Source organism: Lissotriton vulgaris, chromosome 6 (assembly GCF_964263255.1).
Source record: "Lissotriton vulgaris chromosome 6, aLisVul1.2, whole genome shotgun sequence".
Lineage (NCBI taxonomy): Eukaryota > Metazoa > Chordata > Amphibia > Caudata > Salamandridae > Lissotriton > Lissotriton vulgaris.
Genome location: NC_141694.1, coordinates 709,094,614 through 709,119,698, shown reverse-complemented (window position 1 = coordinate 709,119,698; position 25,085 = coordinate 709,094,614). Strand labels below are relative to the sequence as shown.

At 43.9% G+C, this 25,085-nt stretch overlaps 1 protein-coding gene across 1 annotated transcript in view; it reads right to left on the bottom strand.

Annotated features, from left to right (window-relative positions):
* Positions 1 to 1,104: 1,104 nt before the first annotated feature.
* BEND3 (BEN domain containing 3) overlaps positions 1,105 to 25,085 on the bottom strand; it is a 50,374-nt gene continuing 26,393 nt past the window's right edge. Inside the window, exons 3-5 of the mRNA XM_086926696.1 lie at positions 15,628 to 15,714; positions 9,689 to 9,909; positions 1,105 to 7,936 (exon numbers count right to left, since the gene is read on the bottom strand). Of these exons, the coding sequence (XP_086782822.1) occupies positions 5,690 to 7,936; positions 9,689 to 9,909; positions 15,628 to 15,703 (2,544 nt within the window). The 5' untranslated portion in view covers positions 15,704 to 15,714 and the 3' untranslated portion in view covers positions 1,105 to 5,689. The remainder of the gene's footprint in view (positions 7,937 to 9,688; positions 9,910 to 15,627; positions 15,715 to 25,085) is intronic.

Genomic DNA, 25,085 nt, shown 5'->3' with positions numbered 1-25,085 from the left:
TTGGTGACTATTCTAAGGTGAGGAATCTCCAGTAAGAAGTATTCATTCAGAAGAACAAGTTACTTAGAAGAACAAGTTACTTAGCTTCGGGGTACCTTTTTCTGGAGGATACTCTATATAATCACAGATTTCTCACTCCCCTCCCACATTCCAGTTCTGTGGATTTGTCTCTTATTAACATATAAAAAGTCCCAACTTAAGAGTCTGTACACTGGTACTTACAATGTTTCATGCTTCATGCCTGAGCAAGCAGAAAGACATAAGCAAGAAACTGATAGCGTGCAGGGGTGTGCTTTTTATATTCGGCTCCACCCTGTCACTTCTGGACGGGATGGAGCAAACATGAAGCCCCACGCTGCCACTTCGTGGTGAGTGAGAGCATTTCTGGAAAAAGTTTTCAGATCCAGTTTGCCTCATGGGAAGCATTTTTTGGTGTAGAATCTTCAAGTTAGATAGAGTTTCCACCAGAAAGATTATAATCAAAGGTAAGTAACGTGTCCCTCTGACCCACATCCTTCAGCAGAAAAAGGGAACTGGACACATGCATGCAGGAATAAGGTATGCATACCAAGTACTGACACACAAGTATCTGTATTAAAACAGCTGACGACAAAGTCTAAGGTCCACCTTTATATGCCATGGAAACACCCAGGTCGAGAATGGGAAAGAGCCAGGTCATAAGAGTTAGAGACAAAACATGAGCATGAAAAGGCATATTTTCCTTAGTTCACACATCCACATTTTTTTACCTGGAGAAGAATCTACATGTGTAACATGAATGTAATTTAGTGTGCAAAAGCAGGTATAAATGTATATTTCCTTAAGTACTCCTGGAATCGTTTGTAATTCCAATGAAAGTCATAAAGTTGCTCTACACAGGAGAAATCATTCAGGAACAACATTTCAGACTTTCACAACCAGAGCTTTGCCAATTAGCTCTACGTTTCACAATTCATTCCAATAACCTTTTAAATATATTTTCAAAATGTATTCAAGCAAACTCAAAAATCCTAACGCTGTGCTCTCTAAACACCTTTTTTGTTTGTATTTTCATGGGAACATCCAGAATGATAAGAAAATAACACACACAAACACGCCATATCAGTTTATCGTCTTTGGTAAAATAATCTCATTTTATTGATCCACATTTAAATGGACATCTCGCCTGTGCATGGCCTAGTACTGTGTTCTTGCTACAACAAGAAAAACTACAGTGAACTGAAACGCATCGAAATGTTGCTACATTCATTTCTACAATCATACATTCATTTAGAATATTGCTAACCATATTGTTAAAATGTGTGCTCGCTGTAGACTCAGGGCCTAATTCACAAAGATGTTGCTGTGAGTAAGTGGGATTCAAATACAGGAGAAAGTCAGGGTTACTACGAGAGTAAGTCACACCAAAATCTTTGTGAATCGAACTCTTCTGTTGGGAACCGAGTTACCATTGTACAAGTGCTGTATTTAAATGCAGCGGCATAACCACCATGGCTAATATTCAAAGCCATCACAAACCAATTTAAGCACATCTAGTCTAGCAATCTGAAATAGAAAACGTAGGGACAAATGATATAAAAATTATTTTGGCTCTTCTTGGTATTTTCTGCTTACCACATCCACACATCGCCATTTTGTTAATGAAGGTGTACAACTGTGATAAGCTCCAAGAACTGTATAGTAAAAAAATAATACTGCACTATTCACCATATGTTATACTTAGATGCAAAAAAAAAATACAATTTCAAGTGGCGTATTTTAAGACAAAAATATCTGATCTATTTTCTAAGGCATAGGCGTTAAAATTTAACTTAAAAAACTGGGTCAATAGTCATTGCCAATGGTAACTATAATGGTAGGGTCTCGTTAGCTCAAATGATTTAGTCGTAGGATGAGTACTGTATATAACTGCTGAGACTTTACAATTACAATGATAAATCGCACTGAGAAAATGTGATTGTCTCCAACAATGTGCACACTTTCAGTTTAAAGGAGAAACAGCTTTTACAACAAGGTTTTTACCTCGTTGTGCCTTTACCACACATTTTTTGACATGCCTATACCATGCATTTAAGGTAAGTCTGGGAGTGTGGGGGTCTCCCCCCACAAATACCTTGTTTTTAAATCTAAAAACAATGCGTGGTATTGGCATGCGTTCTAAATGCATATTCGCGGTAAACACATGCTCGCCAAAAAAGCGTGGCCAAGGCATGCAAAGTAATTACCTCAGTTGTACCATTGTACAACCGTTTAAAGGGTACTGGAAGTTTGACACAGACATGTAAATAGGATTGTAACAAGAACAGAACCCACAGTGGACAACGCCAGGATTTGTTAATATTTGTATGTAACAGTTCCAGCAACGTTCGGGACATTTTAAAAATAAAGGGAAATTGAAACACTTTGCAAGATTCATTTTACATTCCGGCACAGCTATGCTTTACAGTAGTTTGTATGATAGGAAATTTGTCTTGAAAGAGCTAATGCTCGCTTAAACAAGTGATGCCCATTGATACAGCCTGGCATGTCAACAGACCTACTGTCTCACCAACCTTCCATAAGCAAGCCTTCCTATTCACAACAATGTAGACCTGGTGATAGCAGCAAATGAGGTTACATTTATCTTATAACAACACATTCAGAGTATTTTTCTGCAAAACTTTTACCACCAGATGCAATTTCCTCCTAATATCAGGCAAGATCTGGGTGGCACTTTAAGGCAGTGACTGCGTCATGAATGTGCGCCCATCCTGCCCGTTACCAAACACCATTACATTTATGTTTCCCGGTCCGGCAAAGTAAAATAATTCATAATAATGAAAAGGAGACTAAAAGGGGGTTGATTGTTTGTCATATGAAAAGAAAACGGAACTTTGCGGACTAGTGGTACACCATTTCGTCCTTCAAAAAGGGTCTCAATATTTTAAATATGAAATGTAGCAAGACCCAATTAAATTCATGAGCTAAGGTAGAACTGAAAATTCTAACTAAGTCATACTGGAGGGCTGCAAAGCCAATACAGACCTCTGTCACATTGTCTTAGTCTACCTGTAGTAAACAAATCCACTGGACAGCAGGTTGCATCCTCCCAACTTTGTCATGGAAGCCATGCCTTCTTACTTGCTAAGTGTAACAAGCACTGACACATTACTGCAAGCTTGTAAACGAAGACAATGTAGTGAAATCTACATTTAAATATTGATGCCTATAGGAACAGGTCACCCAATGCAGCGCTACACAGAAGCAAGTTATAACTGCAATAATGAAGTTTGAGGACAGACCTTCATGATGAATATATAAGAACCATCTCTATGTTACCACCATCTCCCGATGAAAAGTGTGTATCAGCAGAAAAAGCTTTAACCCCTTAGGCGCAGCCGCGATTCTGTGCCTCTGCGGCACATTCCGATCCCGGGTGCGGTCATGACGGCCGGGAGCCGTCATCAGCACACGAGCACTGTGTGCCATGACGGCTCCCGGCCGTCATAAGCATGGAAGGGGTTAATCCTGTGGACTGACTAAAATTGTGCACCTTATGTCCAACCGGATTACAGATTTGAGTAAAAATAGTAACACATTTCACTGATCAAAAGGGTCATTAGTGGCGAAATGAGAGTGGACAGAACAAGAGCGTAAGGATGTGGATTAATAATGAAGGGAAAGTTCACACAATTCAATTCTTTGGAAGGGGTAAGGTGAATTACAACCTTCCCCACATCTTTTGCTCCCTCTTCACAACAATGTATTCATTGGAAGACTGCTTTTAACCAAATACATTCAATTTTGGGTCCTGATCATCTTAATGTTACCTGTAAAAGTCCAACCAACATGGATGTTTTGGTGCTATCTGGCACCAAGGACAGAGTCCAAAGGGCATCTTATATATGAAGAATAACACAATGTAAGAACCACGAAAAGGCCATCACAAAGTCGGCAAAACTCCATTTTGCCTAAGTACTCAAATGTTTGATCTGGGGACCGGGATGAACGAGTTTCTTCTCGGCTAGCTGCAAAGCTTTGTTCCTATAGTATGCACCATTCTGCTGATTCTTGTATACCTATTACCCACTGAGATAGCAAGGAAAAGGATAAGAAGATCCTAAAGACCCATCGGTTTGTTCGTTCCTTCCACTTAGATCTTAATTGAAGCCTTTTATCGAATGGCCCTGCTGATGACATCAGACCATTATTGTTCCTATATACCCTGGAGAAGCTTTTGAACTGCAAGGATGCAGATTCTAAAAATAGCAATGAAGGATCAATGTAATGGAAGATCCATCACAAATAAGGTTACACGGTTTGGCATCAGCAATTGGCCATAGACGCACCTGAGCTAAATGATAAAAAAGCCTAGAATTCCTTAATTGTTTAGCTTACAACATCAGAACAATTTAGGATGAGGTACAGGAATTCTTCTAACTGTTGCAAGAAATCCTCTGTTTCGTGGACGCCTGTGACCACTTCAGCACTGCATCCAGAAATGGCTTCGATGAAATATGCCAAAGATGTATGTGGGGAGAAAATCACACGAAGATACAAAGATATAGTGACACATCGCAGGAGGAGATCCTCTTCCTCTAGGTCTATGTTAGGAATAATTGCATTTGTTACCTTCCATTTTGAAAAACAACTTTCTATTAATCCTTATACAGAGGCATTATGGCGGAAACAGGGAACAATCCATTTAGTTCTTAGTATTCTTCCTGGACCACATACAGGACAAACATGGCTTCTATGGATTTTCACTCCGACCAGGAAAAGGCCACAGATCTTAAATTGCATTTTATGTATGAACATCTTTTACTTAACAGGAGCTCACCCTAAGCGGGGTTTTAGAAAATGTCCTGGCAATGAGCAAATAAAATACATTTTTTTAAAAGGGAGCTAGAAATAACCATTTTATCCCAAGAAAATATTTTGCTAATTAACTGGGGTGTTATATTTCATAAAGGGCACAGAAACGAATTTCAAAGAAAAGTAAAGGTCTGTCTATGGAATCCGCCAAACGATTTTGAGAGGAAATGGTATTTTTTTGTACATTCCAGATTGGGACGGGGTGAGCGTTGGGGGCAGTGAGTGTGCATTCTGTATTTCTAGATAGCCTGACACTGGTGGCGAATATTTGGTGGGACGTAAAAAGAATTCAATGAGGGAAATACAATAACCCTAACATGCTCCATCATCATCATTACTGCAACATTCTTTTTAATTAACAATATATAAAAAAAACTGCTACATTAAGCATCCTGAAACCAAACCTGCTTTCAAGTCTGTGATGAAAATGGCACTTTTACAAATAAAAAACACGGCAATATTTTTTTTAAAAAACACATTTCAAAATGTCACCTGTTTTCCATAGTTTCATTTTCATGAAAAATTGCCCAGAAAGGGACACAGTGTTTAAAAAATGTCTCAGTTCAATACAAAATGCTATACAACAATAACAAAGAAGTGTTCGGGCTGGCAAAACAAATTGCTGAAAAAAGTTTCTTTTCCTCAGTGAACATACTGGGCCACTTCTGTAATTAAAGTGTGGCCGTAGCTATTAGTGTAGAAAGTTGTGTCCTATTGGTTGTCTCCTTTTGATGCATTCAATAACATAAATGCAATTCAGCAGTCAACTATCCAAGCGTAAACCTAGGAATACTGCCTATGAAATAATTTACAGGCCTCAACATAATGGGAACAGTCAATTTTTCGACTTCTTTGCTTTTTTGAGGATATCACACTTTTTTCTATTTGGACGCCTACATCGTTCATCAATGCTTGGTATGCATTCATAATGCCACACTTCATCCATTTTCTCCACTGGATAAACTGCCTCAACATAATGACGGATCATTCGTAATCTAACAGGATCCAGCTGCTTCTTGTTGCAAGCGCCTGAATGGTTGTACTGCAGTCTGAGATTCTCTGTAGTAAAGAGTTCAGGGAAAAGTCTTACAAGTAGCCTAGCAGCAAAGTTTCCCACAGAGAGGCTCTGCTGCACTATTTCCCTCACCTCCTTGTCAGACAGTATATATAGCGAAGGCACAGGAAAGTCTGGGATAGTCACAATGAGTTCATCAAGGGGTATTTTGCAGAAGTCCTTGCTGCTTCTTTCTGGTGGCAAAGGAGGCCCTTCCAAAAGTTCTTTGAATCTGTCAGGGTTTAACTCAAAGCCCATTAACTCTCTTGCCTCAGGCAAAGGTGTGTGGACTTTCCGCTGTTGCTGATACGAACGTCTCTGTTCGGTATCTCTTCGTCTACACCTCTCATCCAGTTTTCCAACAAATTCCAATGTCCACACTCTATCATTCTTCGCCCTTGGGTAAAGAATTTGCACATAGTGTCTAATAAGTCTTACACGGAGAGGATCTAGTTGTTTCTTACCAAGAGACCCACTGCAGTTGTACTGCTTACGCAAGTTTTCAGGAGTAAAAAGTTCTGGGAAAAAATGAACAAGCATTCTGGAAGCAAAGTTGCCTATAGACAAACTACTGTCATATATATTTTTCATTTGTTCTTTGTTAAGTAAATATTCTGGATAAGGCACCTCGAAATCAGGAGTAGGAATTTCAAGCTTATCAAAGTCCATTGGTACAAGCCAAATTTTCTTCGACCGCCTACCAGGTCTATCGTGATCGAAACCGTCTTCTACCTTTACAATAGAAAGATCATCAGGCAAACTAGAGGAGTCGTAACAGTCATCTGTGATCTCTTCATAATCACTGTTGTCCAGATATATGTTTTCCAGCTCATCGTTTATTCTTTGAGCACATTGCTCCACCCAGACATCCTCTTCTTGGACATCAGGGAAATAGATTTCCGTGTATCTGCGGATTATTTGGAGGCGATGAGGATCGAGAGCAGAGGATTCCGAGTCACCATAGCAACTGTATCTTTCACCTGGCTTTGACTGCTCAAAGATTTCGGCAAACAATCGGTGCAACAAAAACACAGAAAACTCACCTGGAGATGATGCTTCATCTAAAAAATCATTAATGTCCTGAGCATTAACACAATCATTGGCAGTGCTGCTGGACTTGCCCAGTGGTGAGAAGTCGTCCTGCTCTTTGTCTTCCACAAGCTGAGGATTTTCGACTTGGTCAGATTCAAGAAATTTGGAAGACTGCACGCTATGCTGACTGCTCTCCATCTCTTTCTGGGCCCAAAAGCGGGTGAAGAAGTCATTCACTTGAGGCAAACATTCCATCTGCCAAATGGTGGAGTTCTTAACTGACGGATAACAAATTTCCACATAGTTCCGAATCAGCTGAAGATGAAGTGACTGAAGCTTATTTTTGCTCACGAATCTGCATGTGTTACAGTTGAGCGAGAGCTCTTCATCACCAAAGAGCTCTGGGAAAAGCTGGACCAATAAGAGACATGCTAGATCTCCGGCAGACGTACTTTGATCGGTTAACTGTTTCAGCTCTGTGCTCGTTAACTGATACTCTGGAGGGGGCAGGAATTCTGCAACGGATTCTTCAGGATTAACTATTCTCTTGATTCTGCTCACCTCAAGAGACAGCAGGTCCACTTTGCTATGAAGCTCTGACATGTTGGAGTTCAGTGTGTTAAGTGTAACAAACATTTTCTGTATTAAAGAGTACATATTAGTTTCAGATTCCACAACCGGTGTTCCCACCATGCTGCTGCCACATTCCTGTTTGTGCTCATCATTTAGAATGTCAAGCGGAGAAGGGATGGTGGGGATTATCTTGTCGTAGACTTCATGAGAAGCAAACTGATCCGATGCTAGAGGGGTTTTCTTTTCTGTTATTTTGTGTGAAATGCTATAAAGAGGTTTCTTGTATGATGCTGTGGTTATTTCACTGACACTTTCTTCACCGTCACTAAGCAAAGCCATAGAATTGGAGTTCCGTTTTCCACGATCTAAGTTTGTTTGCTTGGCAGATCGCTCCTCCCTGGTCTTGGAACTCGAATGTAGCCCCTAGGAAAGAAAAAATTTAAAATTAATAAAATGCATTGATGCCCCTCATCTTAACTGTAAAACATTATGGGAAAATTGTGCAAAGGAGAGATAAGACTTTTGTTTGGAAAATGTTCTTTTTCTGACTCCAAAAGCCGAGACCCAACAGACGGACAAATATATTTTGAAATGAGAGACTGGCAAAGCGATAACTAGAGAAAAACAAACAAGCTGTTGGAATTCACACCTGAATTGCTCTCTATGTAATGCCTTATAGAATACCTCACTATATCCATCGCAACAAATTCGATACCAGCAACCCCAAACCGCCTTAATTTAAACTTCGTTAAGAAATATTCAGAGGCATAAAATATAACCTTGATGGTTAGCAATTATGGGCATCAATTTTGAAGTGCATTCTTGGAATAATGTATTATGAATTTGAGAAGTGAACATGGAAATGGTAAGCCAAGTGTCCACATCGAGCTGATCAAGTTGTGCTATTAATAGGCTCTAACAAACATTTGATGTGTCTTTCTGCATCGTCTGAGTAGTGCCCCAAACCCATACAAGAATTCTACTGCAAAGCCGCTAAGGAAGCTGGCAATGGCATGGGGTCGACACTGCACTAACAGCAGGCAGCTGGCACAAAGCACTCAGTGCCCAAATATAGCCAGAGGAGAGGGAGGATCAGACCAGAGATCAAGGACTTTGCTTGGCATGCTGGAAAGAAAATATATCATTTGCAATACAACAGGTCTCGCATTTATGAGAGTTTGAGCTATTGGCATTGTAAATGAAAATGCCTTTTATTTGTATGGTATAGATAAATAAAAGGCATTGTCATTTACAACGCCAATAGCATAAACTCTCGCAAATGCGAGACCTATTGCATTGTAAATGTGTGCTATAGAAATCCTTTGAAAAGCATTAGGAGAGAGCGTGTTGTGCCTGCAATTTGAGAAAATAGTGCTCGGAGGTTGTAATTAAAGCCTACTGAGCAACAACACATGTAATAGGGGGTGTCGCCATGGGAGGTTACAAAATGAGACAAGGCGGTACTAATGAGGGACTACTAAGCCTTTTGGCCAATGAACAGCCACAGTTTACAGTGGACAAAGATACAAGCCAATGAAAAATGTGGGCGGAGAGTGGGTGGAGCTTCAAGTCCCTACCTAATACAGCATGCCTGCCTCGACCTAAAAAACAGTTGAACGGTAGAGAGAGTTCCTCAGGGCTTGATGAGGAGTTAAGGGACTGTAGTGTCCTCGTGAACAGAGAGCCAGTGAATACTCTGTGGTTAAGTCTGTAAACAAAAGAACTATGGCGAAGTATTTTGAGGTAAGTGAGTAGCAGGTATACCCTGCTGACGCTTAGATACAGGACAGCCACAACAGTATGATAACTTCTCAGAGTACTTGCCTGAGAAACCAATCATGACACATTTCCCCACATAGGGCTCTGTCTTCGATTGTGAATGACTGCTGCTTCTTAATTAGCTTGAGGCACCAGCAGCGTTCTAGAACATGATTTATGAATCTGGAACTTGGCTCTTAACCTTGGAAATCTACGGAACCTATACAAGTCAAAGAAAGTCAGTGGCTTCTCAGAGTAGGACTATAATTACCTCAAAGAGGTGGCAAGTCAGGTATGACAAAGAAAGAGGTTAAGTCTGCAACTCTGGAGCCTGTTCACAAAAGAATTGGTCCCACATGAGGAAGGGTGCATGAGAAAACTGTCCTAAAATGATTAAGCCCACAAACAGCAAATCACCTCAGGTATAAGCCGCCTTTTTTTAACGCTGTTGATGATCGCTTGATCATTGCTTGACTTCTCACACACAAGGTAGGTCTGCTTTCGCTTGTTAGAATGAGGTAGTAAACTAAAGGAGGAGTCCAAGGCATGCTTCTCATCTGTCCTGGCGGTCATCGAGCAGTCCAGCACATCATCATCGTCGATGCTAGTTTCTACCTTTACAATGCTACTTTTTGCTCCTGAAATAAAATAAAATATATTCAGTTTAAATAATAACAGTCATTCTAAGATTCATACACAGATATAATATTTATGCATTTCTTTTAATGGCATACAAAGCAAAAGCATCCAATAAGCCTCTAGACATCATAAAAACATTATAACAAGCATTTACAATGCAATGGTCTCAGCATCATTACAGGTAGAGCTATTGGCATTGCTCATGACATTTCTTTAAATCATAAATAAATGGCATTGTCATTTACATTGCCAATAGCTTAATCGTTAAATAAATGGCATTGTTATTTACAATGGGCAACTGCAAGACTTTGTTTGTAATATAAGCCATGCTTTCGCAGTACTGTTGAATTTCATTATCGTCGCCTAGTGCTATTTTTCAGCCGTATATAGCGTGAGTTTTGTGGAGGTGCACCCTGCACGCTCACACTCTGCTCACCCAACACACTCTCACACTGCTCACCCTGCGTAATGCAAAAACACCTAGCTCTGCCCTTCGGCCTGTGTTGTAATCGTACTGTAGGTTGTGAGTAGCTGCGCTTGATTGGTTGAGGCGATTTACAAAAGGGGGTGGTGATGAACAGAGTGTCTGAATTGAGCAGACCACTCTTACCCAGTCCAAAGATCAGGGCTTGATCCATCACCGTTATTTATCTCACTGCCCCATCCGAGCTCAGAATCTGGCTATATGCAAATCAGTCTGTCCCTGGCCCAGTGCATCATGGGAACAGGGCAGACTAAACTACCAAGCCAATTCTTTACCAGAAAGGAGACAAGCTACCGGGGACCGGTTTCTGGCATTTCAGCCTCTTCGGCCCGGCTTGCTTGAATCCTGATGGAGCAGTGAGAAAGGGACTCATGTCTGAGTATACCCTGCCACACCTATAGTGGCCAAAATCGATTTACAAAAGGGGGTGGTGATGAACAGAGTGTCTGAATTGAGCAGACCACTCTTACCCAGTCCAAAGATCAGGGCTTGATCCATCACCGTTATTTATCTCACTGCCCCATCCGAGCTCAGAATCTGGCTATATGCAAATCAGTCTGTCCCTGGCCCAGTGCATCATGGGAACAGGGCAGACTAAACTACCAAGCCAATTCTTTACCAGAAAGGAGACAAGCTACCGGGGACCGGTTTCTGGCATTTCAGCCTCTTCGGCCCGGCTTGCTTGAATCCTGATGGAGCAGTGAGAAAGGGACTCATGTCTGAGTATACCCTGCCACACCTATAGTGGCCAAAATCGATTTACAAAAGGGGGTGGTGATGAACAGAGTGTCTGAATTGAGCAGACCACTCTTACCCAGTCCAAAGATCAGGGCTTGATCCATCACCGTTATTTATCTCACTGCCCCATCCGAGCTCAGAATCTGGCTATATGCAAATCAGTCTGTCCCTGGCCCAGTGCATCATGGGAACAGGGCAGACTAAACTACCAAGCCAATTCTTTACCAGAAAGGAGACAAGCTACCGGGGACCGGTTTCTGGCATTTCAGCCTCTTCGGCCCGGCTTGCTTGAATCCTGATGGAGCAGTGAGAAAGGGACTCATGTCTGAGTATACCCTGCCACACCTATAGTGGCCAAAATCGATTTACAAAAGGGGGTGGTGATGAACAGAGTGTCTGAATTGAGCAGACCACTCTTACCCAGTCCAAAGATCAGGGCTTGATCCATCACCGTTATTTATCTCACTGCCCCATCCGAGCTCAGAATCTGGCTATATGCAAATCAGTCTGTCCCTGGCCCAGTGCATCATGGGAACAGGGCAGACTAAACTACCAAGCCAATTCTTTACCAGAAAGGAGACAAGCTACCGGGGACCGGTTTCTGGCATTTCAGCCTCTTCGGCCCGGCTTGCTTGAATCCTGATGGAGCAGTGAGAAAGGGACTCATGTCTGAGTATACCCTGCCACACCTATAGTGGCCAAAATCGATTTACAAAAGGGGGTGGTGATGAACAGAGTGTCTGAATTGAGCAGACCACTCTTACCCAGTCCAAAGATCAGGGCTTGATCCATCACCGTTATTTATCTCACTGCCCCATCCGAGCTCAGAATCTGGCTATATGCAAATCAGTCTGTCCCTGGCCCAGTGCATCATGGGAACAGGGCAGACTAAACTACCAAGCCAATTCTTTACCAGAAAGGAGACAAGCTACTGGGGACCGGTTTCTGGCATTTCAGCCTCTTCGGCCCGGCTTGCTTGAATCCTGATGGAGCAGTGAGAAAGGGACTCATGTCTGAGTATACCCTGCCACACCTATAGTGGCCAAAATCGATTTACAAAAGGGGGTGGTGATGAACAGAGTGTCTGAATTGAGCAGACCACTCTTACCCAGTCCAAAGATCAGGGCTTGATCCATCACCGTTATTTATCTCACTGCCCCATCCGAGCTCAGAATGATTGGTTGAGGCATCCCCTCCTTGCTGCTCCCTTCACAGAGGGCCGGCTGCCTCAATGAAGCTCCCACGTGTTCGGCTGTTCTTTGTTTTAGCTCCTGTGTGTCAGTGCACAGTGTAAGCGAACAAGCATATCCTGCTCTCTCTGGAACAGGCACTCACCACTCTGCACTCACCACTCTGCACTCACGACTCTGCACTCACCACTCTGCACTCACTACTCTGCACTCACGACTCTGCACTCACGACTCTGCACTCACGACTCTGCACTCACGACTCTGCACTCACGACTCTGCGCTCACGACTCTGCGCTCACTACTCTGCACTCACTACTCTGCACTCACTACTCTGCACTCACTACTCTGCACTCACTACTCTGCACTCACTACTCTGCACTCACTACTCTGCACTCACTACTCTGCACTCACACTCTGAGCAGATGCACGACTGGGTATACACACTTGTTTTTTTAAGTCCTACACTGGATAGTAGGTGCCGTTGGTTCTCGTATTTGGCATCACTGGCAGTGGCCTGAAGTAGGGCAAGCAGCAGTGGCCTCCTCAGAAATATCTTGGGCCCTGGCACTTATTATGGCACAAATTAAACACTGCTAACAAGTGATTTTGCTTTCTAGCAACCACGTCACTGCCTCATTATTTACCGCTCTGTTTTCACTTATGTTCATGGACACATCATTGTTTTCTGCTTCCGCGCCAGTGGCGCTTTCCGTTAATGTACTTGCACGCAAACCGCAACCTGTTGCATAACTTGCAGATTTCAACAAAAAACATATTGTGCCTGACCCGGCAGACTCCCGAGCAGCCTTCGAGGCACGCACCTCTGCCGAGCCGAGGCCCAGGAGGAGAGGCTGGAGTGCACGCGCGCCCAGCATCATCCAGTCCTGACACTAAATGCACACACTCCAGGAATGCCAAATACAGTTCCAAGGCTTCCGAGAACAGACAGCAAAGAATGGTGCACGCGCGCCCAGCATCTGGATTCTATTACGGGCCCCCTGACAGCTGGTAATTGATCATTTATAGCCTTCTGGTGCGCGTCTCCGAACAGAATATGCAGGAAGTGGAGAAACTCCACAAACTATGGCCTATTGCGTGCTGCCTTGTAAAAAGACAGCCATGCGATGGCCAATCGCCATGCAGCTGCCATAAATAACTAACACAATTCACGTGCTTCTCTGGAATGTCTTCGTGGGATGTAGGCCGAGCCCTAAAAAGGACAAGCTCCTCCTAAGTTATTCAGATTCCCGGTGCACTAACATAGCATATTCTACCTCTAACCTGCTAGGATGCATGCAGAGGAGATTTCTAATTCTGCAAGTTCTGGAAACAAGGAACAGCTGAGGCTTCCAAGGGGTAGGCAGACTGGTCATGGGAAGCTTTAAGAAGCAGTTTATGTTAACATACATTCACACCAGCATACTAAAGGGAATTCTGGGGAAATATTGATAAATCAAATAAACAATGAAAGTGGCATAGGGGCATTTGTCACTGGTTAGGATTTGAATTCAAAGAAAGTAATGTGACAGATTGTCTCATATCATCAAATTGGAATGTGGTTTGTCTGACTCTACTTATGTCCTGTGTTACACTGGAGCAAGGCATGTCACAAATGACAGCAGTTAAGTATACAAAAGAGTGATTGATGGAATTCTTGAATTAATCTCAATCACTGGTAATTACTTGGGTCGCATCCCAGTTAATCGTTATTGTGCACACCATGACACTTCAGTTTGGACCCAGCTATATGCAAATCAGTCTTAACTGGGCTCCAATAGGAAAACTCCAGCCCAAACTGCCAAGACAGGTCCTCCCTGTTCCAGACCCAAAGCAACCCAGAACCCGTTTTGCCCTAGTTATTAGATGAAAAGAAGGCTGTACCTGGTGATCAAATGTGAAGGACCAGTGTCTTTGTTTAAGGTGAAAATGTTTGCTAGTAGGCGGGCAATGTTTATGACTGACACTGAGCCTTGTGCATCCCTCAGTCACAGAAGTATGTGAAAGAATTAAAGTTAGATATGATATTCTACATATTTCCCTCAACTGGTTCTTTAAGGTGTACCAGAAAATAATGCTCCCTGGCTCATGTGGATGGAGGACTGGATTGTGTGCAGTTCTCTATCCCTCCCCAATTCCTGCAATAGGTGCAGACTGCTACTTTATTATTCAAGGAGGGTCAGGCTTGAAATGGCTGTGTAACACTTCACAACCAATCTTGGTCTCCTCTGGCAGGCATGTCCTTATAATGAATCAGGACTTGCCTACAGAAATGTTGCCCTTATCTGTGAGAAGCAGTTGTCTCCTCTCAGAGGTGCAAGCATTGATGGCTGGCGGGGAACGGAGGTGGCAGGGCGGGGGACACAAAAAAAAACAATACCATTTATCTTTTCACCGCCGCTGTGTCTTCTCAGCTTCAGTACTGGAAATACACAGGCTCCCCTAAGCCAATCACAATGCAGAGTTGTGATTGGTTTGGGCGCTGTGGTTCGGAGCTCATGTGGGGAATGGGAGCCTATGCATGTTCCCCACCAGGCTGTGTATTACAGCCTGGTGGGGAGCATGCAAAGTGCGCATGACTGTTTGGCTGGTCCAAGACGGCCGGCCAAACCGCCATGCGCACTTAAGGTGTGCTCACCACTGACCTTCTGATGTGACCCCCAGTCCCACCCGCCCTAACCTAGCCATGTGGCAAAAATAAAATGATAATAACGAGGTTATTATCATTTTATTTTACCTGCTCTGAGAGCACGGGGCGACGCTCCTCTGCCTCAGCGAGGGAGCCGTCCCTGGGTGCAAGGCCAGATCTGTAATTGTAGCCTCAAATTGTACAGACTGGTGCAGCTCAAAACTGTGAAGTTGTAATGTATAAATACAGCTAGGCAAAATGCATAACTTGTACAGTTATTGCAGGTGAACTTAGTATTTTGTAAATTCAACACTGGTTAGGTGCCAAGGCACTGATTGTCCAGTAATTTAGGAACTACATTTCATTTTTACCTGCAGAAACATTTTCTCTGAACCTCTAGAGCCAGTGCAGCACATACATTACCCAATTAGTAAAAGAGCAAGGCTATATCAGTTCACTGTACCTCTTCCAGACTAGTTAGGGACCCAGTAGGTACACACGCACAATGATGAATTGGATAGGATCACTAATGATACCAGCACTCAAACCTTCATCGCAAACTTGAGAGCGTAACCTCCATCAAAAGACGTAAGCTACAACCACAGCCTACACCAGGAGGAAAAATCATTACATTTATTAAAAAAAACATGGAAAGAAAAATGTAACTGAGCATATTTACTTTTGCGGTGATGGGAAATTTCCAGGATCAGGCACGTGTTACCTTCGTCTTTATTACAGAATTCAACTGAATTCATCTTCAGTGCCACTGAAATATAAGAAAAATTCATGTAAGCATGCAAATCACTTTTCAGCACAGGAATGTGAAGCCTGCACTGCAAACAAGACTCTCTTATCTCACACTAGGGTAAATATTCGCCGGAAGCAAGCACCTCTTGTAGTCATTATAGAACCACAGGCTTCACAGGTTACATAAAACATAGAAATCTGGCTGTCCAAGGCTTGTAAAACTCTGTATTTTGGTAACAAATCGAGACTGTTGGACAATTTTACTGACAATTGGACCTGCTGTCTTTTCCCCAACTATCTACCTAGCTTGACTGCACACTGTAATATGATATAAAATAAATCAATCTGGTTCTTAGTATATCACCTTCTGGTAGAAAGGCCTCTAGTTTCCAGCAGGTGCAAGCTTGCTGCATTACAAGGCCTGACCTGGTGCATTGGGAGGATTAGAAAAGCAATTCAATGAGTGGTGGAAGATGCAGTTACAGTTTGTTTCTTTTAATGCAGGACACCTGCAAAGCCAACAGGTCTGGCCTTGTTCCAAGCATACACCCTAAAAAATTAAAGAAAATAACATGCGGCCTACACATGGCAATCAAGGGCTTGCAGTATAAAATGTACATCTAAAACAATATATAACCATTGCATATAATTTTAATATAGCAGTATGGGCGCTGACTAGCAGGCTGGTACACTTACAACAGGAACTGGAACCCTTCTTAGCATTATTGTAAATATGATTTTTATTGGCACGTGGAAAAGTTAGCACTGGGTTTGAATTATTGAAGACTGACGACAGTTTAGACACACAAGCATGACTAAAATATAAAAAAGGATGCAGAATGGCAAGGAAAAAGAGCTGGCAAATACAAGCAATGACCGGACAGGGCTATTTTCAGGGGGATGTGTACAAGGGATAAGACAAAATGCCCTTGCTCACATTGCAAGACGGCCAATCGTTAAAGTGGGATGACCCATCACCCCAAGCTGTATGCGATGGGGGGGGGGGGGGGGAGCAATGGGACTGACAGATGAACAGAGAAATAGAATAAGAGGATTGTTCCAATACCCCTCCATCTACGTATTAACATATGTGTATATTTTTGATTTATGTTTGTTTTCTATGTGAGGCTGTGAAACAGCTAGAGTCTCTAAGCTAAATTTAAAATGAAATTCCAGAGACACCTAGTGGTAAAACTATCTTGAACGGCTTACACCCCAAGTTATGTCACACCAAAAAGAATAGGCTACAAGATTAGGAACTCGATAAAAAAGAATTTGAAGCGTTTCTATATCTGCAGTGGCTTTAATGTGTGCAGCCTGATCGAAACAAAAATTTAGAAATTTAGTTACAATGGAAAAATTGTATAGAATAGCGGATTAAATTAATTGTTACAATGGTTGTGTTATGCAGGTCATAGGCTGTACCTGCAATAAAATATCTGTTGAAAGCACACAAAAAACTAATAAAATTGCAAGCACAAGAACATGCTAGAACAATTCAAAATGGTGATATGAAATATCCATTAGCTGTACAGTACACAAAGTGTCATAATGGCTGCAAGGAATTTTGGTGTCATGCGATTCACTTTTTCAAGCATAGCCCTGAGGATTGAGGTTAACAGAGCGTAGTAAATTAGGGAACAGAGAGCTGTACCTCAGGATCACAGGTGAAATGGGTCAGTAGATTAAGGACGATTATGCTTGGGCACAGTACAGATTTCCAATTACATCACTTTTTATAGAGCTATCCTAACATATTGTAAGCACAATGCTTGATTAATCTGGAATACATTTCTAAATATAGAGGGTGGTTATTTGCTGTGGCGCTATATACATAAACTTGAGTTGGCAGATATCAAGTGAGGTACTCGATGGGGCACAGCATGCACCCAATGACATATGCGTAACACACTGTTTAGACTTCGGATAAATAGGACGATGGCAAATTAAAGGAACACAAATACAAGCTCAAGATGGTGTCCACTATACATGAAATGTTTGGGCTAGTTATCTGTGAAACAGAAGCAGGTTGGAGAGAACCTTATGGCACTGGAAGGCCCAGCAGAGGTATATAATAATAGGATCCATGATGGAACTCATTTGAGACTCCATGAATGTCGTTCATTAAATTCACCACTATACATGGGTAATGTGTGGTCTACTTATGGTTACACAGAAGTAGACCTCGTACATGCTGATGGCTCTGATAGGAAGCGGCCAAGGCATAGAAATACAGGATCCAAGATGGTGCCTAGTTGAGGCTCCATGAACATGTGCAGAGTGGGATAAACAATCTGAGAGCGCATCACTGAATGGGTTAAGATTCATTGCGAAGCGAATGCACTACTAAATACATTACGGTTATAGAGCGTTAAAAGAGGAATATGAAACATAAACCTTTAAAGTGTTTAAAACATGATATTATATGATAATGATTCGAAAGTAGTTTGGTGAATCTGAATTATAACACTCCATAGTATTCTGAAAGCATACTGAATTTTTATTAAGTGAGACCTTGTTTATATTGATCCTATATACCTGTTATAAGGACCTATTTAACAAACAAGAATTGATTTAATACAGTGCCTACGTTAGCTGTAAAATGAAGGGGTTTATATATATAGGTTTTCTAGGATGGCATATTTGGACATCTGGTATACCGAATACACTAATTGAAGCTTTACATTGAGATGCCTCATTAGAAGGCATTGGCAGTATAAAGAAACATTAACAATAAGAGCCCTCCTCTATGTTATATATTTTTGTTTGTATACCTGCTTATCATTTAAATGAGGAATTAAAATCAATGTCAACTTGCTTGAGATGGGACCTTCGGCCATTAAACAGCATTTATAGTGTAATGAAAGAAAAGATTCAGGGCCTGGTTATGAGTTTGGTACCTGCGGTTGTGGTCGGACCGCTGCGACCTCGGTAGTCCGACTGCCGTATTACGAGATTGCTGTTGGAAAGACGACTGGCGCTCCACTGACACCGCCACCCATCCGCACACTGCTGCGAGTCGGGTCTGTGAAAAGCAGCTGCCATAGGGCAGTACAGAGAGGTTTCAATGCCATCAGTATTATGAGTTGGCTTTCTGACAAGCCGACCACGGCAGTGGGACCACCGGCTTTCAGTCAGAAGTATCAAAGGATTTGGGTTGCATACTCACCCCTTTCCTGTTCTTCCCGTCAAGAGTTCGATGTGGATCCCTTTCACTAGGTTCGCCATTCACAGCAGCTTCTTCACCCTGAAGAATACGCCGTTGTTTGCGGTGAAATCTAGTTAAGTCCATTCTGTACCATATACACATTGACTGCACTGGCCACATAGGGGCCAGACTCAGACAATGGGTAGGTGGTATTTTTCCACATGTATCACACATATGAGTAAATTCGACACAAGTGCAGTCAAAATTTACACACAGGCATCAAAAAATATGGAAAACCATTGACCATTGCCAGGAAGATTGCAGCTGGCCCAGTGGTCAACTCGTAATATAGCGGTCGGAATACCGCTGACGTTGCTGTCTTCTAAAGGCTTAGGTGTTTGGGCAGTTGGACTGCAAAACTAGTAATCAGGCCCTTAAATACTTGTGTTTAAAGGAACCAAAGTCTTCTTAAATCATATATAATTTGATATTAGAATGTGTTAAACTGCGTTAGGACAAATAATGAATCTAAATGAAGGTTAACGAAGATGGATAGAATTATATATACACACACACACCATATCCTATTTCTTTTCCTCTATGCTTATATATAAGATACTGGGTTCTCACCAACCAACACTAAAATGTGTTAAACGTTTCGAGTGAGAACAAAGAATGAAATTGAAATGTGCTGGCTGAAATAATTTTGTTTGGAATATGAAATAAAGACTGACATTCGAAGAGCTGCAGAACATTTTTATTACTGGACTGCTCAATACGGACTATGAGCGCATACCAAGCATATATATGTCTACAGTGTGCCTCCCACTATATACTAGTGCAATTCTTTTCTACAATGTCAGCTGTAGTTACAGAGATTGGCACTGGGGAGTGTAGAGGCTAATCTCTGATGGTGATGCACTTTGAAAAATAATAATATTGACTGGGCAATTGTGGGTCTGTCATAGACAACTTACAGTAACATGCCAACAGTGCCACAATGGAACTGTGTAGCCAGCAGTTTAGATCGTTGAGCAGTGACAGGATACAAAATACACAGATCTGAAATGACTTGGAAAACTGCTGAAATACAGACAAAATCAGTATTTCGATGGTTGCAGATAATAATCCATTGTAAGGTTTTTCAAAGGCCATTAATAGCCTCTTCTCATGATAGTTTACTATTATATACAAAAACTGTGACAAGAGCCAGCAGAAATAAACTGCACTTCATCAATTAAAAGTCTACTAGTGTAAGTTCTGTTTCTGCTCCTGATGTCTTTAGTACAAAACTCACATTTTGCTGCTCCAACCAACTTCCTTCATGCTAACACAGTCTCCACATTTCATCAATGACACTTAAGGGAACTGGCTTCTGATTAACAATGCAGTCAGAAGAGAAACCTCCAAAGCCACCAGGGAGCATCACTGGGTCATTTCTGAAATAGATCACCTTAAAAAACGTTGGCCACGAAATCAAAGGGACATACTGATAAGCAAGCATGCTGTTCAAAGTCACCACATAATAGATGTTCTAATTTCATCAGTGGCCAGGAGCCTGTACATGAAATACAAAAGCACTAAATATTATACACATTGGGTCTCAGATCATACCACTGCAAAAGGGCCACAAATCCACACCATCGGTTATGGCACACCAGGACTAAGAGGCTGTGGAAACAAAACTTCCCAGAAGTGTGACCTAGTACTCGGACAAACAAAGCTTCCGGGGTGACATCTGCAAACCTGTTTCACAAGGCACAAATGGATGCTTCATCATATTCTTAAAAATAGTAAACCTTCTGTAATACTCCCTAATGTCCTGCTTTTCTACCTTGAAACAGATGTAGTATTTCTCATTGGATTTAGCAGCCAAAGGTAGATTACTCCCAATTATTTTCAAGATATATAGTCACAGAAATCTTCCTCACTAGGCCAATATACACAGGGTATGCTAATTCATTTTTAGGTCTGGTCTGCACACAGTTGCGCTCTCTCGCCAGCCTGATATAATACAAAAAATCATAACCAACAATACATACATATCTACATTACACAAGGGCCTTAGATCAGCTCTCTCCATCCACTGCTCTGTTAAATTGTGAACCACGAGGGGCGGGGCCAAGATGGGGGCGAGATAGGACGTGGGTTCCTGTCCCTCCGGCGCCACCACACTTTAGCCTTGTTATATCGCATGATTTGATGTCCATCTGCGAGCTCCCACGAGCGGATCGATACGAGAGGTCAGTTCAGCGTCAGCAGCTCGCTTCTTTCTTGCCGCTGCCTGCTCTTTGCGGACTTTCCTGCCTTTGAGCTGCGACGGCCTGGTGGGCCCAGTTCGAGCTGTGACTGCATGGGTGCTCTGCGAACTGCTGATTGGGGAGTCGCTGGTGGGCAAAGAACGGAGCGCCTGGCATGGTAAAGCGGCAAGGTGGCTGGCGGCATCGCGGTGGTGCGGAGCTTGGAACCGGCGCCATCTTGGAGTACGCCGTGACTGCCTGGCCTGATAGCTGGCAGAGCACGCGGAACAGGGGAACGCAGACCTAGCAGTTTGGCGAGATTGCCTCCGCTCGCTCCCCGTTTCGCGAGACGAGGAAGACACCAGAGACCCTGGGGGCTATGACGGGGCCCTGTGGTGTTTGCTGCATAGCCTAACAGTGCTAGAGAGGGTCAGAGGTAGGAGCGGCGGCCGGGTGTATGAGTCGCCGCTTGGGGAGGCAGATTTCGGTCCACGCGTTCTGGCGATTGAATCCGCCTTCAACCCCTGAGTGGTGTCCTCCCAGCGCAGCCGGCAGTGAATCTAGGCATTTCTGTGGGCGACCATAGGCCCGACTACGGATTGTAACTGTCCTGTGAAGCTGTAGGTGCGCCCCCGCCCAGGGATCTGTTTAAGTGGCAGAAAGGGAACAGGTGCGTTGCAGGGGGACTCGGCCGGATAGTGCCTCGACGTGAACCATGAATGACGCCGGTGTCCCCCTTGAGAGCAAGTGGTGCGACGGCAGGAGTGGAGCGCTGAAGTACTTCCTCAGGAGAGAGGCCTAACTGAGAGCCCTTTATTGATCCCACCTTTATCTGACCGGGGCCGGGTCTGTGACACAGTAACCTTTGTAGGGCGTAACGGAACAGATGGTGGCACTAGTCGGTCTGCGGTCCGGCGGACGGTGCATGCGTGGGTGGTAACCTCCGGCCTACTTTCGCCCAGGGTGGAGCGCGCACCAGTCTTGCCCACAATAAGAGGTGTTAGCTGGCACTAGACCTCGCAACGGTGTGGTGACCTGAATGCAGGGACTCGCCAATAACAGCAGAAGTGGGGACCAGACTGCGGCCCAGGAGATCTGTCTCTGCCCTACGGACCCGTGTGGTGGGTGATACCGGGAGGCGCAGTGGTCCTGCAGACCCATCATGGCGAGGGCCCGGAGAGAGAAGTCGCTGAAAGAGCTCCTCCAGAAGTCAGCGGGGCAATTGAACCCCCAAAACGAGATAAAGGCAAGCCACATGAAAGGCGACGACTCCCCAGCTACCAAAGCTTTCATGGTCAAACTGTTCTCGGCTATAAAAGAGGACATTCAAGAACTCCGCTCTCAACTAACTGCTGAACTACGGGAGGTTAGACGCGGCGTCGATGGCATCGGTGAGAGGGTGGCGACCCCGGAGGAACATGACCTCGGTAGGGAGGAGACCTCCACCAACTGCAGCAAGAGATGATACGCCTTCGTGAGCAGAATATCAATCTCCAGGCCCCTGCAGAGGACCTGGTGAACTGCTCCAGACGGAACAATATACGGATTAGAGTGGTCCCATGGAAGGGGGAAGATGACGACCTGCGTCCCTACGTCTGTGCCTTATTTCACCAGATCCTCGGCGAGGAAGAGTGTTTGGATATCCAAATGGATCGGGCATCCTTCCTCCGGAAAGCGCGTGATCAGCACCCTGTGCAGTTTTGCGGGCACCAACCCGCTTTCTTCCAGGATTTGGCGGCCTCCACGCTTCTTAAGCGCAGAGCGTTCAAGCCTGTAACCAACCAACTCAGAGAAAAGAATAACCCGTACTCTTGGTGCCACCCGTTTTGTCTTATTTTCAAGTACCAGGGCCAGTTCCTCCAGATCAGGTCCTTGGAAGAAGCGCTGGAATCCCTGGGTCTCGAAAGAGTCCCATCTACGGAAGGGGAGGATAGACCGACTCCTAGACGAAGATGACGCACCTCAGAATGGCAGCAGGTTGGGAAACCGTCATCAAGCCCACTGCCTGACCTATCTACAAGCAAAAAAGAAAGGGAGGCAGTTCTTTCATCGCTGTCGCAGGTTACAGAGCGCCCAGACATCCCTTGATCCTCCTAACTAGTGCCATTCAATTGGGTTCAATAATGTGCGTCTGAGAGTCGGAGAGGACCGGTTGTGAGGAGCGGTCAACTTTCCCCTGGTACCGGAGTGGTAAGAGAATATTAACTGTTGGTTTGACTATTTCCTTGCCACAACCCCGCTGGACTTTAACCACTTAGATGAACTTTTGTCATGTTTGCTAGATTATACTTCTCCTTCTCAATATTTAGTTGTTTATTATTGTTTGGGGATGGGGTTTGTTTGGGTTTTATTAGGGGTTCCGCATCAGTTCTTAGGTGGGAATGGCAGGCGATAGGGCTCCTCATGTCGCCTCTGGAGGCACAAGAGCTGCTTAGACTTCTGCACGTGTTTGGCTTCACACCCCCCCCCCCCCAACGATCCAATGGGTAAAGATTTGAAAATAATTAGTCTGGATGTGCGAGGGTTGAAACATCCAGTAAAACGCTCGGCAGTGGTTTCCCTCATGAAAAACATCAATAGTGATATCTGCTTACTACAAGAAACTCACCTCCTCGCTAAAGACACCATGGGCATGCGTGATAAAAGATTCCCGCAACAATTCTGGTTCTCTGGGCCATCCAAAAAGAATGGAGTAGTGGTCCTGTTCAGCGTGCGAAGCCAATGTAAAGTTATTTCGACAATTGCAGAAGTCAAAGGCCGGCTACTGGCCATCAGGGTTCAATGGGGTGAATCGCACCTTACACTAGTAACTTTATATGCCCCTAATGAAAAACAAAAACCTTTTCTGCGCTGGCAGAGATGCTTGCTTCCCCCGATGCTGCGATCCTGGTTGGGGGCGACTTAAACTTAGTGATGGATCCGGATTTAGACAGATCTGGGCAGAGGTCGCACCAAACAGGGGCGCTCTCACCGACTGGGAGGGAGTGGTGGAGGACTGTGGGCTGAGCGATCTTTGGCGAACATAACACCCAAACGAGCGCAACTATACATACTTTTCCGCAGCGCACAAGACATGCATGACTTGATCACTTTTTAGCCTCCCCTTCCCTTATGGCTAGCCTACACTTGGAGGAGATGACACCCCGCTCTCTCTCAGATCATGCCCTCATTTCGGTTCTTTTGCCTGTGCGGTGCTAGCGTTCGGCTCCCCCAGGTTGGAGACTTCGAGAAAACCTCCTACACTCTGAAGAGGTAGTCAAGCGGATATGACATACTAAAAGTACACTACTTCCAAGACAATGATGTGGGGTCCACCCCTCTTGCGGCAGCGTGGGAGGCGCTGAAGATGGTGACGCGGGGAGAGTTCATTGTGGTCGTGGCTTCATACTCAGCCCTGCATAGGGAGAAGCACGCAGATTTAGAAAGAGAGGTGGGAGAACTGGAAGCGGTCCGCAAACGTACGGGTACGCCAAGGGTGTGGCGGGAATTAGGAAATCGACGACGAATGCTGAAACACCTAGACTTAGATAGAGCAGAATACACTCTTTTGCAGCTGTGACACAAATTTTACCTTAGCAGCGATAAATGTGGGAAAATGCTAGCACACAGACTGCGGGCAAAGACGCAGATGTCTGTAATTCAATCAGTACAAGATCAGGATGGGACAGAACACTCCGCAGACGACCGAATTGTGGACACCTTCCGTATCTTTTACCACCTCCTCTATGCAGATCGAGGCGCCCCCTTGCACGACCCTAATGCATATTTGAGTACCTGTGACATATCCCCCATACCCAAACGTACATCAGATAGTCTGGATTAAGCAATCCGCATAGAAGAGGTTATATCAGCCATCTCAAGGTTAAAAATAGCTAAGTCGCCAGGACCGGATGGCTTCCCAGCCACTTTTTACAAAACATTTTGCATAGAGCTGGCTCCCTTTTTAACCCGGCTGTTTAACTCTTTCCTCGACACGGGGCAAGTAACGCCTCCGATTTCGGA